Source organism: Sebastes umbrosus, chromosome 8 (genome assembly GCF_015220745.1).
Source record: "Sebastes umbrosus isolate fSebUmb1 chromosome 8, fSebUmb1.pri, whole genome shotgun sequence".
Classification (NCBI taxonomy): domain Eukaryota; kingdom Metazoa; phylum Chordata; class Actinopteri; order Perciformes; family Sebastidae; genus Sebastes; species Sebastes umbrosus.
The window spans coordinates 6652651-6666247 of record NC_051276.1 but is presented as its reverse complement, the minus strand read 5'-3'; the positions used below and the strand labels follow the sequence as shown (position 1 = coordinate 6666247).

The 13597-nt window shown below is 43.9% G+C and overlaps 1 protein-coding gene and 1 long non-coding RNA gene across 5 annotated transcripts in view; one reads left to right on the top strand and one right to left on the bottom strand.

Moving 5' to 3' along the window:
• Positions 1–13597, bottom strand: part of LOC119492539 — a 66594-nt gene that overhangs the window by 6403 nt on the left and 46594 nt on the right. The window contains exons 5-7 of the long non-coding RNA XR_005207802.1: positions 9951–10065; positions 7073–7345; positions 1510–1700 (exon numbers count right to left, since the gene is read on the bottom strand). This is a non-coding gene — a long non-coding RNA (uncharacterized LOC119492539). The remainder of the gene's footprint in view (positions 1–1509; positions 1701–7072; positions 7346–9950; positions 10066–13597) is intronic.
• The window catches only part of sema6a (sema domain, transmembrane domain (TM), and cytoplasmic domain, (semaphorin) 6A), a 113100-nt gene that overhangs the window by 68970 nt on the left and 30533 nt on the right, over positions 1–13597 (top strand). For all 4 annotated transcript variants that reach the window (XM_037777040.1, XM_037777041.1, XM_037777043.1 and 1 more), the window contains exons 7-12: positions 2674–2764; positions 4103–4222; positions 4731–4819; positions 7138–7355; positions 9161–9292; positions 12558–12713. In XM_037777040.1, coding sequence (XP_037632968.1) covers positions 2674–2764; positions 4103–4222; positions 4731–4819; positions 7138–7355; positions 9161–9292; positions 12558–12713 — 806 coding nt within the window. The remainder of the gene's footprint in view (positions 1–2673; positions 2765–4102; positions 4223–4730; positions 4820–7137; positions 7356–9160; positions 9293–12557; positions 12714–13597) is intronic.

Genomic DNA, 13597 nt, shown 5'->3' with positions numbered 1-13597 from the left:
TTCATAAATCCCTCAGCAATGATAAATAAAGCCCATAAAAGAGTTCTCGTAAAAACAACAGAGACACAGAAGCAGAACGTGTCCCTCACCCTGAGTGCTGAAGCCGATGCCGAACCAATTATAACACTCCTGATGGGCATGTTTTGGATCTACATTGTGTTTGTCTAATTAATTAGCATATAGCCTATGGAAAACACCATTGAGCGGTTGTAGTAATTAATTCATCTAGATACAATGCACCCCGAGCCAAGGTTACTGTACGATTTGTCTGCTAAGCTACAGTAGAACAGTGTGTTGTAAAGGCAGCGCTGACAAAGTGTGACAGCGCTATGGTTCCCTTCCCATTACTTTGAATTGTGCTTCTACAAAGCTGAAGCACGTCTTTCTTTTTTTTTTTTTGAAGCTATAGTGGAGCTGACAGCATAATAAGATTTGTCTGGTAAACAAGGTAACAAAAAAAAATCCTTCTGGCTGTTTAAACATCAGATTTCTTTATGGTAATGTTTCAAAATATTGTGCTTCAGTGTGGCAGTTTTATGGATTGCTATAGCCCCATTTTTTTAAATATCGGATATTGCTTTGGACAAGGCTAACGGCATGAAAGTGAGCGCTCGGCTGTTGTTTTTCCGCTCATGCGAGCTTGACAGGAGACCGGAGTTGTACGTGTATCTGCGGCCGGACTGGGAGTGTCTTCCTCTGTTCAAAAGGCAGGAATAGATCAGTGACAGCCAGCCAAGCCCAGTAGACAGAGGTCACTGCCTCGGTGAAATCAGCAGAGGAGACGGAGGGGTGGGGTGGGGTAGCTGCTGTGCCGTGAGAGATATGCGAGTGTGTGTTTGTGATGTGTCAGAGGAGGGACGGACTGTTTGTGTTAGGTAGCTGACACAGAAGCTGCTGACGTTTTCAAGCGAAGTTGCCCCGTTGCTCTGTGCGCCCAGACGCTCTGATTCAGTGGACGCACCTAACCTTCAGCCACTCACGTCCCTTATGATTAACTCAACCTAATCTATAATTACAGTCTGCCCTGTCTAATAACAATATATATCTTCAATCCAGCGTGCCTCCATATATTATCCTCCTCTAATTTCTGAAGAAACAGAAGGAATGAGAAATTGAGAACTGTGCTGCTGCTGGTGGTTCTGTGTTTGTTGTAAAAGGTCACTTGTAATTTTCCTTGCCAAATCAGCCTCAACAATTTCTCTGGCAGGCTTTTCCAGCATTGCGCCGCGAGTGTGTGTGACCTTTTTAGTGGGCAGATGATAACCGTTTCCGCCGAGACAGGAATAGAAAACAAAATGACCTGTTTAGAGACCAGAAAGGGCGGCGTAAGCAGTTTGCAGCCTTGGCAAGCTACTCTCCTCTTTGTCGAGAGTGAGAGAGAGAGAGAGGGAGAAAGTGAGGAAGCGAGGAAGTGGAGTACGGGAGAGATAGAAACAGAGATAGAGAAGAAAAATGAGTATGTATTGTGAACTCCGTAGGCAAACAGTGTGTTCAGTAATGTTCCCTGACCTCAGCCTCTGGACAGCGCAGTATGGCTTTTCTTCTCTCCTCTCTCGTGTGTGTGCATCTCTGGTCTGTAGTCGGGTAGAGAGTGTCCTGAGGCATGCTGGGGAAGACAAGCCAACCCGTGGAGGGCTGATAGTGACCTTTCACCCACATCTGATCCACCGCCATGCCCTGCCAGTCGCACTGTAACCATACTGGGCACAAAACAAGAAAATCTTGTTTAAATTCCAATTCACAAAGATCATCCCACTAAGCCCTAAACGACACCAGTAGTGCCTCTTAAACAATGGACGAAGCCTCAAAATAGCTCATGGAAATGGGTCCACTGAGTGACTGAAATTAGCTGTAAGTTTGGATGCTAAGAAAAGACATCTTGTGCATTGTCTAGGTGCAGAATTAAAACTAGAAGTGTACCACATCAGGGAACAAGTCTTGTTGAAGGAAAAGCTCTCAGCACAAAACAGAGTCGAGGCTGCAAAATATAAAATAATGACTACTGCGTGATTTACTATTTAAAAACTACTGTGGTTTAGTAAAAAATTCTCACGCTCCCCGCTCAGGGCCATGTGCTCACCCATTTTTACTCTGCCCATTTATTTCCTCTTCACAGCAAAAGCACAAAACTTTAGAAATCAGGGCAGGAGAAAGCACAGCAGTATACGGGTTAAAGATCTGTCTCGAGGGTTGTTAAAACTCCTCTTTAACACCGGTGGAGTTGAAGGATAAAGGATGGCAGGAGGAAGCAAACCACATCCACCCCTGCTGTGGAACATGTTGCTGTGGAAAATGTCAGTTTTCGTTAATCTCCCTCCATGACAGTTTCCCAGATACTCCCAGACGGACTGCTTTGACAGCTCTCAGAACAACACCGAAGTGGCATCCCCGGGATTTTAGTTTAGGTCAGAGTTAGATGGGCGCACTCCTGGGCTGGGCACAGATTTGATTTTATTACATCTCTCTCACCACATTTCTCCACTGAAACGCAGTATTTTTTTTTTTTTGTCATTGTTTTGACATTTAAGCCCATTTCTCCTTTTCCTCCTCTAGATCTTTTCCTCCAACTGGGAACATTTCCTGTCTTAGTTGTTTTTCAAGTCCATTGTTTAGTTTGACAACACTATATTGTCTTGACCCGCTGCTGACCTTTCACCTCATTTGTGACCCTAGTTGGACACTCTGGAGGCTCTGGGAGAGGAGATCAGTGGGATGGCACGCTGCCCATACGACGCCAAGCACGCCAACGTTGCCCTCTTTGCTGGTAAGATTAAATGCATCTATATATATATATGTCAAATTAACAATTTACTTATCTGTAATTGAATGTAATTCAAGTTCTTTCCTGTGTCTTAACACATGAGAGAAACTCACACAGGTTTCCATGAGGTGAAAATACATTAAGTAAAGTGTGATAGTAGTACTGCTCACTGACTGCCATGAGGCAGAAACATTAATCCTAATTTTCTCCTATCTTCACGTATTAAACATTGGTACATGTTTGAGCTAGATGGGAAAGTTGAGTCTATTTGAGCGAGGGGATTAGTTGCGGCTGTATTTAATATTGTTCTTAATACCCTGCGGTTTATTCTAATGGCAAAATACTCTGACAACATGTCAAGAAGCAAAGCCAATCCGTGTAACATGCACTGGAGCAAATCGCCGAACTAGAGGCCACGTTCGCTCTGCGTCAGGAATTCGCTGCTTTTTAGAACCACGCTGGAAACACATCAATAAGCACTGTGGTGAAAAACACAATCATCTTTTTCTCGCTTTTTATTGCACTTTTCTTTCCTCTTTGTCTTTCAAAATGCACAAGAATAAAAATAAGTCCCCAAACTGATGGGACCAGAATGAGTCAGCTTTCCGTTGGCGGGGTGAGATCATTCTGATGCGACGGACCCGCAGGCTGCTAAAGACATTCAGGCCTCCATTCATCTTTGCTGTGAACCGATTTATGGCGGTATTGATGAGCTGTCCCTGCCCGTTTAAAGCCGAGGAGGGGAGTAAACGCCGAGCTTGACCAGTTAATGTGTAGCAGAGCTGCTTGGAAGGAGCTGGAAGCACTGAGTAATCAAGAGGGTTCCTCTCACTGCTATCCTTTCAATTATGTAGTTTGAGTTTCCACTGTGGTTATAGCCAAGGCAGGCTGAGGTCATGCTGGTGGTGGATTGTGTTTGTGGAGCGTGTGTGTGTGTGTGTGCGTACGTGCCCGTAAGTGTGTGTTTCTGTGTGTGTGTGTGTGTGTGAATGCAGGGCTCCGGTGTTTGTTTGTGCTTTTTGAAGTGTGTTTGCGAGAGTGAGCAATTACAAATGTGCAACATGTTTAAGTGTGTGTACAGCCCTGTTTGTTGTCCATCAGAGAGTCTCTTGTGTGATTCATTCAGTTTCCAGGTCTGAGCCATCTGAAACATGTTTTTGTACCAAGCCGCAGAGAGCAGGAATCTCTGAGTGGCTTTATGTGTTTTTTTTCTTTTAACTGAACTTCACTCTCTTCACCTTCTTCTCCTCCTTTATGGCTCTTTCTTCCATTCCGTCTTCATTCCTCTGCCCTCTCCATCTCCATCTCACCGCTCTTTCCGCCTTTGTGTTCCCTCTCCAGATGGCAAGCTGTACTCGGCCACAGTAACAGACTTTCTAGCGATCGATGCGGTCATCTATCGTAGCCTAGGAGACAGCCCGACTCTGCGCACTGTCAAACACGACTCCAAATGGCTGAAAGGTGAGCGGAGGGGGAGACGCACAAACAAAGTCTCTGTGGTCGGAAAGCACCGAGCTCACTGACAAGTTAGAAAACAAACTTGGGTTTGCATGCCTGACCATGTGTTCGTGATTTATGATTTGTGTGCCTCTGTGTATGAAATCTATGTATGAAGAGCAGGAGCACTTATGCTAATGCTGCAACGCTCTGTTTGACGCGGTCATTTCGCCAACCTGCCCCGGTAGAGTTGATGTAGCCAGGAAATTGCTCTGCCCCGGGGAGAAACAAGCACATGTCCAGCCTGTCAAAACTCAATAGAGAGATCCCTCTTTCCCTCGCATGCAAATTGTTTCGCTCATATGATGGATGATAGATTGAGGCACTCAAGGCTCACAGTCGGTGCTTTTTCTGCATAATATGACAGATATTCTAGCTGTTTACTGTGAAATATGGTGTCAGAACTGTTTTGTCACGGTAAAAACGTCACTTTGACTCATATTTTATTTAATTTTTTTCCCTCCTCCTGCAGAGCCCTACTTTATCCAGGCGGTCGATTACGGGGACTTCATCTACTTCTTCTTTCGGGAAATTGCTATGGAGTACAACACAATGGGAAAGGTAAGCACAGGCCCTATTCTTCTGCTATTGTTTGAACCGTAATCAGAGGTGACTTCCTATTTACTGGGAGGATCAGGAAGTTGCCTGAGGAAACTAACAGGATATGGGTGTATCACATAACTGGAAGAAGGCTTTCAGAAGCTGTTAAGTGGCCAAACATGTTTCAGTAGCAGATAAACACCGGGCAGGATGCAGAACCTAAAATAGATCCAAAAAGGAAAATCTGTGGATGTCTGGAGATCCCATTTTTGAAGTCTAAATATATCGCTTGTATTACACGTCCGCGTCCCTCCGGCGACGCTCCCGTTTGACCTATCGTCTCAATGTTTCCCAAGAGGAATTCCACCCAAGTGTGTCTGAGAAATGAGGAAAGGTTGAAGAAGAAGAAGCAGGCTTTCCTCAGGTGTTACAGTAACAGTGACAGTTTTCTATTAAGTCTCCTCAACTCAGTTTTGGACCCGGGCCTGAGAGAGTTTAATTGGATACCAGGTAGGAGAAAATCCGGTATGGAAATGAATCGCTCAATATGTATTCTTCGGAATAAATTAAAGGAAACACGCAGGAGAGGGTGAGAAAGAGAGGGGACGGGAACAGAGCAGAGGTAACGAGAAACACAGAAATAATGGATTCGCTGCCAGAAGTGACAGGCATGTGTTATACAGAGCATGAATACAGAGCAGGCCTCTCAATCTGCTGGCTGTTTTCAAAGCAGTGTCGGTATAATTATGCGTGTGGTGGTAGAGCTGATGGGCGCAGAGAGCAATTTAACATTTAGCGAATGATATATCTTCATTATTATAAAGTAGATTGGCCTTCCCTCACGATGTAAGCAGTCGTTGGGGGCTTTATAGCAAAATGGATCAATCTGCTGGCGGGTTTGTGATCGCTTTAGTTTTAATGTTGGATTGTTATATTGCTATCTGGAAAACACAGAAGGATAAATATTTCATTACACGAGTGAATTAACAAGCCTTGAGTGTGTGTGTGTGTGTGTGTGTGTGTGTGTGTGCAGGTAACACAGATAAGCCAGTTTTTGTCTATCTTTTCCGACTAGAAATGTGAGAAACTGAACTGTTACATGTAACGCTGACGTAATTCCACATTCAACTTGACAGCCTAACCTAATCTCAATGCTCTGTAATCTCACGGTGAACAGTCGGCATGTGTGTGTTTTGACAGCGTGAGTGAGTGAATACGTGTGTTTTCTGCGCTCGGTTGTAACGTACACACGGGTGAGGGTGTGTTTATGTGCGGCTGTCTGCAGTCGCGTGTGTGCAGAGATCTGGTTTAAATGCATGTTCGCTCCCATTCACACTGTTTACTCTGGGGGCACGGCTTCAGGTCAGGGTTAGATTTATTGCTGTTAAGTATAGTGTGACAACAACTAATTACAATACTGACTGAGCGATCTTACGGCAGAGATGTAATTACAGCGCCGGCTCCTATTTGAAGCTGTATACTTTAAATTTTTGGCTGCCAGGTGCTGACTCTTTAACAGCATATCAAACACACCAATTTACTCTTCTGTGTCTTTAATTTGCTATAAAGTGATGAAATGTTGGATTAAGACGCTGTGTGGCGTCTCCCAAGGATTTTTGTCTTTCAAACGACCGAAGAGGGCCTTTAGTGTGTTCAGCTGGGAATCAAATGAAAATGTTTCTTATCCTCTGACGTTCACAGTTCATTCTTGACTTTGGAAACAGCAGTTGAGGAAACAAATCTCACCACCAGGTCCATTTAGTAGCTGTTATGGAGCTTTTGATCATCACATGACCTTCACTATAAGGACTTTGCCCAGTTGTCATGGAAATGTTGAAACTTCCATGTTTTCTGAACACTTTTAGTGGCGTAAGACCTTAGCTTTTAAGCAGCAATCTGTTGATGAAGATCATGTGATACGGTATTATCAAAAGGTCCAGATCAAGTACCAAACTGTGGTGAGATTGTTTTCTAAAAAAATGCAGCTTGACAAATAAACGATTTAGAGTTAAGTGTGTGTGGAAACATGTGCTGCTTGCTACTTTCTTTGGAAAATAGTTGGCAGCACTGGGTTTGTTTTTTTTGGTTGAATCATTTTTAAAAATCGAGTGTACTCCCGCCAGTTTCTAAAGATCACCGACCATGCCTTTAAAGGGGAACTCCACCAATTTTACACATCAAAGTCTGTTCACAGGTCTTGGGGAGAACTACTGCATATGTGAAATAAAAGTCCTGTAAAGCCTCCAGAGGGAGTTACAAAATATATTAAATTACCTCAAGTTATGCGGCTTGAGGCAGCGTCGGTTGGGGCTGAAGACAGCTGTGTGTGTCTCCGTCAGGTGGTGTTTCCTCGGGTGGCCCGGGTTTGCAAGATCGACCGAGGTGGCTCGCCCCGCGTCCTGGAGAAGCAGTGGACCTCGTTCCTCAAGTCTCGCCTGAACTGCTCCATCCCCGGCGACTCCCACTTCTACTTCAACATCCTGCAGGCTGTGACAGATGTCATCCACATCAACGGGAGGGACGTAGTGATGGCGACCTTCTCCACACCTTACAACAGGTAGGAACGGAAACCTAAAAAAAAAGCATAGAGAAATCAACAGACGTGTATCACACCTGAAGAGGTTTGAGGGTAGCAACGGATGAAAGTGATTTATTGAGGTAACTTTTTATTTAGCTATTTTCTTTTCCCTCGTCTCAAATGGGTTTACGTGTGTCAACAACTGTTTTGCACTTTCCATTTATTAACCCGATCATCTCTCTGGCTTTGAAATGCTTTTAAAAAATGCCCTCCATACATCACCATCATGACAGTGTGACCTTTGTTAATGTTGGCAGCGTGTGCCCCCGCTGTGCCTCTTGGCAACGTGTAATTCCTGAGACTACTGGGTCAACATTTACATCTCCTGTCAAAACAGTTGTGCTGCCCTTTTGACATGCAGGTGTTTAATCTTATTTTTCCCCTTTTTTTACAATTCATATTCAGAACTGCTTTCATATTCATAGGCAGGGGGAGTTGTTATCTAAATTGAAAATTACCACAGAGCCATAGAGCTTGGCTGATAGCTTGCACATATTGTAATTTTCCATTTTATGGCTGCTTTTTAGCAGATAAGACAATTGCTCGTGACAATGCAATTGAGCATGGTTAATGGACATTAAAACCCAATGAAGCAGTGCCTCTGAAAATTTCTATAAGCGCCGGTTTTGATCCTGGCATTAATTTTCCATTTCATAGTCAGGGGGTGAAATTAGAGGGAGCACACTCAGACTCTAGGCAGCACTCTGGGTTTTGTGTCGTTTAATTGTGAGTCTGTCGGGTCCAGGAACTTGCTAACTGGCTGGCTCGCCTCACCATCTATCTGCCTTGTTAGCAGCCCCATATAAACAGTCATATGACTGTCTAACTTTCTGTACGTATCCAATACAGTGGGGGTAATTACTGTCATTTAGGAGCTAAGCCAAGAACTAACAGCTCTCTGACCTTGCTCTCTATAATACCGCCCTTGTGTATTCCGTCTCCCCGATGTCTAGATGAGTTTAACCCATGATGCAACAGCCAGTAAAATCCAGCCAGCTGAGAGAGATTTCTCTTATAAAGAATAAACAATTCCTGGATTCAATTCTAATTTATGAGAGCAGATGCATGGCAAATAGAAAAAGTGACTCAGCAGTCTGTTATGCGTTGATTCCACACAGACGGAAAGAAGCAAGTGGCTGTGCTGCTATCACAAGATGGGTGTTTTTCCCCCTGAAATGAAAGGCAGTAAAAAGATAATCTGTTGTCTGTATTTCTTGCCCAGCTGTGGACTTGTGGTGAACTTTATGCCTCGAGGCTTTTGGGGAAACCCAGTCTTGGAAGGGAATGGTTCGGGAATGCGTGTCCTCATGAGGCTCGGCTGGCAGAGACACTGTCGCTCATAGACTATTAAATGCAATAACATTACACTGATGTAATGGCATTGACACCGAAATAGAAACCATTACTGGAATTAGAACAATTAATCAATGCTTAAATGAAATGGAGGAAAGTGCAACTTCACTTTTTTCAATTTTTGAGGATTTCTCTTTTACTACTTTTGTGAATAAGTAGGGAAGTGAGGATAAAGAACTTGACACCTCTTATTTTTCTTATCTGGCAAAACCTAGACAACATGGCCAACTTGACTGTGTCACCCAGTGTAAACACGCCACGGCTAAAAATGAGCCGTCCTAGAGGGATTTAACCCCTCTGAAAGGGGATTGCAAATCCATGTTTCTGTCACTTGGTGATAGTCCAAACTTGGCAAGGTGTTTCTTTGATATGTTCAGTTGAAAGGATTGTTTATGTGACGTTTTTTTGTGTGTGTGTGTGTGTCGTGACAGTATTCCAGGCTCAGCGGTTTGCGCCTATGACATGGCGGAGGTGGCCAACACGTTCACAGGGCGTTTCAAGGAGCAGAAATCCCCAGACTCCACCTGGACGCCTTTTCCTGAAGACAAGGTTCCCAAGCCAAGGTACAGCAGCAGTTAATTAACAACAGCACACACACACACACACACACACACACAGGATTTAACACACTCACACACACACAGTCTCTCTTCCTCTCTTTCTTCTCGCTTCTGACTCTCACACAATATATTATGGCCACATAATCAATGCATGGGAGACTCGCTAAATTACCATCTGTTAATATCACCACATTTTGAACTTGTATTGCATCATCCCTTGTCACATGGCGTCATACGCACATTCTATTATGCACGCGGATACCACTTCTTTTCACAGTTGCACCCCCTAACCCATTACCTCACCTCTCCCCCACACGCAGCTGCATCAAAGAAGGGCTCGGTATCAACAAATGAAGCATGAGATCATTTTACAGATGGCTGGCTAATTCCACAAATGCACCAGCCTGATCAATCTCCCATCTATTGCTTGCTAATTAGCGCGCTAAGAGCTGCTCTTCTATCCTCCAGAAAAAAACCCAACTGATTTACTACAAAGATCTGGGCCACGATAATTGTTGCTACCCTGTGTGGTGTGTGTGTGTGTGTGTGTGTGTGCTCCCATATGGCTGAGTTCCTCACTAAAATACAGCCTGTACTGTACTCTCTCTGTGCATTCATGAGTGTATATGTTCATGAGTTCCCTTAATTAGCATGTCATTACCTGTTTGTGTTCGACAAGGTCAGACGTTGCGTAGATCGGATATACCCCCCTCCGATGTCTCCGCAGCGATTGATGTGATTGATTTCTCATCCGCTGGTGCGTTCAAACCTTTTATCTGCAGGCAAACAGACGGAGAGTTGTAACAATGCCACCTAGGTCTGGCCCCGCAGCAGACTGTTATCCCATGTGTTAGACTCTCATACTGAATCATGTACAGATTTTCGTATTTAAGAGATGTCTGCTTCCGTTCTGCTCTCCATATGTCCGCTGACATAAATGTAGCTACGGCAAAGAAATTGTTATGGCACTGGCTGCTACCGCCGTGACAAATGGTTCTCCAAATGCTGTCCCTTTATTCAACGATATCAAATTGGAGGTTAATTTAACATTAGTGTAATGCTACCACCCAATTTAAAGGAAAGATGAGGTGGTTTGGCACTGGAAAACTGGAAAAATGGATATTGAAGAACCAGGTTGATAAGCAGCATCAGTAGTGCAACAAAGTGGCATTTATTAACAAACGTTTACTGAAACAAAGGACAAAAAATGAAACCCGGTACATTCAATAAAACTGCATTTAAACTGAATCAAAGAACAACAAACAAAAGAAAGCTGCAGCCTCACAACAAGCTGCCAACTCCTTTGATTTTACCTTCTCAGTTTCACCTAATTGGAAACCACCTGCCCTGTAGTGTACGCAAGTAGGGTGAGCTAAACCGAGCAAGCATCCAAATTCACACAGAATAATGAACACAGCATTAATACAAGGACTCTAAATTCCTGCTGACACGTCAATCTATCTGTGGGCACCCATCCATACCAATGAGCACACCAAATATTACAGAAAGCAATTTACTGGAGAACAAACTTACCTGTCCACATCTTAACAGAGCCCAGCCCCTCGCTGCTAAGAGGACACAATGAGGCAAACCTGTTTGCACTTTCCTTGATTGAGCTGCTGAGCAGCTGATCTACCCCAACATCCCAGGCAGAGCAACAACAATCCTACTGTGTGAACCCATAATGCAAACAAACTAAACTAGCTTGTGTCATTTATACACTTTAATTGATAAAGTATCAAATAAACTGAAACATTGGATTGACTTTAATAAAAGGCAGAGAAAGGGAAGGAGAAAAGCAACCTTTTCACAATTAGCAGCAGCTGAGTTGAACTCTGTTTGAGAAGAAAAAGTGCACCTCAGATAGTTAAAGCACTTTCTCTTGCAGGATTGCAAAAACATAATCAAATACATTTTTGGAATGCTGTCCTTTCCCTGTATAGATATAATAGAGATGGATATGGGAATGCACAGAATGGCTGAAGGATTTTCCTTCATTACTGGATTCCCTTTATACCCATGCCTACACACCACTACTTAAAACAAGATTTTCATTGGAAGATGTATTTCTCTTGAGTACACACACATAAATATAGATTTGGGTTTGGTCCTTACATGTTGACAGTGTCAGACATCCAGTGGCCAGCTGCCTAATATTTCTAGGACCTGGTGTGGATTATGTGGTGTGGCAGGGTATCAAAGACCACGCTGTAAAGGGGTTTTACAAGCTCTCAGAGGTGAGATGCCTGCGAAGGGGATACGCTATCAAAAGCAGCTTCTCTTTTACAAGCAGCTCACCAACTCTTGTAAAAGGATCAGATATAGATAGGATGTCTCAGTGCTTTACCCCAAGTCCAGAGAGGAGAAGAAGACATCGTGTGCCCTGACCGAAGCCTCTTGGCGTGAGAGTTTAGTAATTTAAGGTTGCACTCTCGTTGGATTTTATGGAGGTAGAACTTTCTGTCTTCTATTGGAGCTCTTGGTCGTGAAACACTGCTCATTCCCCCCAGAGTCAATGTAGCGGTAGTGTTGCATAGCCGGACCTCCACATCTCCACAGTGCTGTGTCAGCGCGAAAGAAAGGTCTGGCTTCAAACATTATCATTCTGTTATAGGGGGAAAACAAAACGCTCTGGCTTGTTTGTATTCCTTTAAACCAAATCACAGCACAGGATGCAACGATGGTGCCTTTGCAAAATAGAGTGCTGCAGGAATGAGTCCTAAAACCCAATAACGAGTTCGAATTTTAGCACTTCCAGTTCCCTCGTCTGGAAGTCAATGGGTTTTTGAATGGGTTTTTGGTTAGATACCGGAAATGAGGTCTGTGGTTAACACAAGAGATTTTAATGTTTTGTTCTACCATACAAAATACGTCAGTAAATATCCCACTCGTGAATTTTGAAGCCTTTATGTGTCTTAAAAAAGCGGTTGCTAACAAGTGGCTAAATGAGACTACTAAACGTCATCACGCCGACTCGTCCGTCTTTACAGCCTCGTTGTGTTTACTCGCGCTTCTGCAATAATCCAAAACCCAATGGAAAAATCCCATTGGCTTTTGGTCGAGGGAACCCGTGCGATTCTAACTTCCTGGTTGGCCTACAAAAATACATCATCCTTGTACCACTTTATAGATAGCGGATGCCAATGGCAGGCTTATACCCACAGTCTAGTGGATGTAGCGGTTTTTCTTTTGTGCCTTTTCCTCCTTCTGCTCACAATATTTTTCTCTCCTCCCCTCATCCCTCCTCCTTCCTCCTCTCCATTTGTAGGCCTGGCAACTGTGCCGGCACTCCATCCATGGAGAGGTACAAGCTATCCAATGAGTTCCCCGACGACACACTCAACTTCATCAAGATGCATCCTCTGATGGACGAGGCCGTGCCCTCCATTGCCAACAGGCCCTGGTTCCTCAAGACCATGGTCCGGTAAGTATTACACACTCCAAAGACCGTCGCCATCAGAGGTCTATGAGCCTCTTCAGCTCGGGACAATAATTACGTGAAGTGCTCCGCTGAGAGTCGGGCTCATTAAAACACAGTGGTACTCCACCCCAAACCAGCCGCTGACCTATTTCCGCTGCAGTATAGAGGAAACACTGATCTACACTTTACTATCTAGTGATGTGATGAAGACGAAGCGTAAACAATTTGAATTCTCAGTGATGTTTGTCCTTATGTGTTAGTCATTTCATATAGACACTTATAAGCCCTTATGATTTCAGCTATGTTCAGTCTTTGTCGCAAATTGCCTGACTGAATCCTCTGAGGATATTTCAAAGAGAGGGATTCTGGAGTGAAAAGTTTCTTTGCTTTTCTCCTGAGTTTCTGGAGTTGAGCCCATTTCCCAAAAGCCAGTGCACTGTGGCTGATGCCGTTTGATCATAAAGGTCTGTCTGGCTTTTACAGCTACACTACGCAGAGACATTTCAGCCAGCCTCTGGGGGAATACGACAGCACACCACCATCCCATCGGCGAGGCAAAACTAGCTGACAGAGCATTTGGAGAAAAAGTTTTAAAAAAATCAAGCTTTTAATTTGGACCCGGTTCTGAGCTGCAGCTGCAGCTGCTCAAGATTTAAGGTTACGACTGCTTGCCAGACCTTTGACAGGCCTCACTGGTGGTAACATCACTTTAAAGATGAGCTACATAAAGAATTCCTCATAGCTTTTACAAATGAATTGCATCGTATCACATCTTGCTGCTACTTTGCTGAGGTCTGACCTACATAGTGCGCTGGCTTACTCAGAATACGAGCAGCTTTCATCAAGGTTATCCCCACAACTCTCTCTGTTCATTAGTGCACTATATC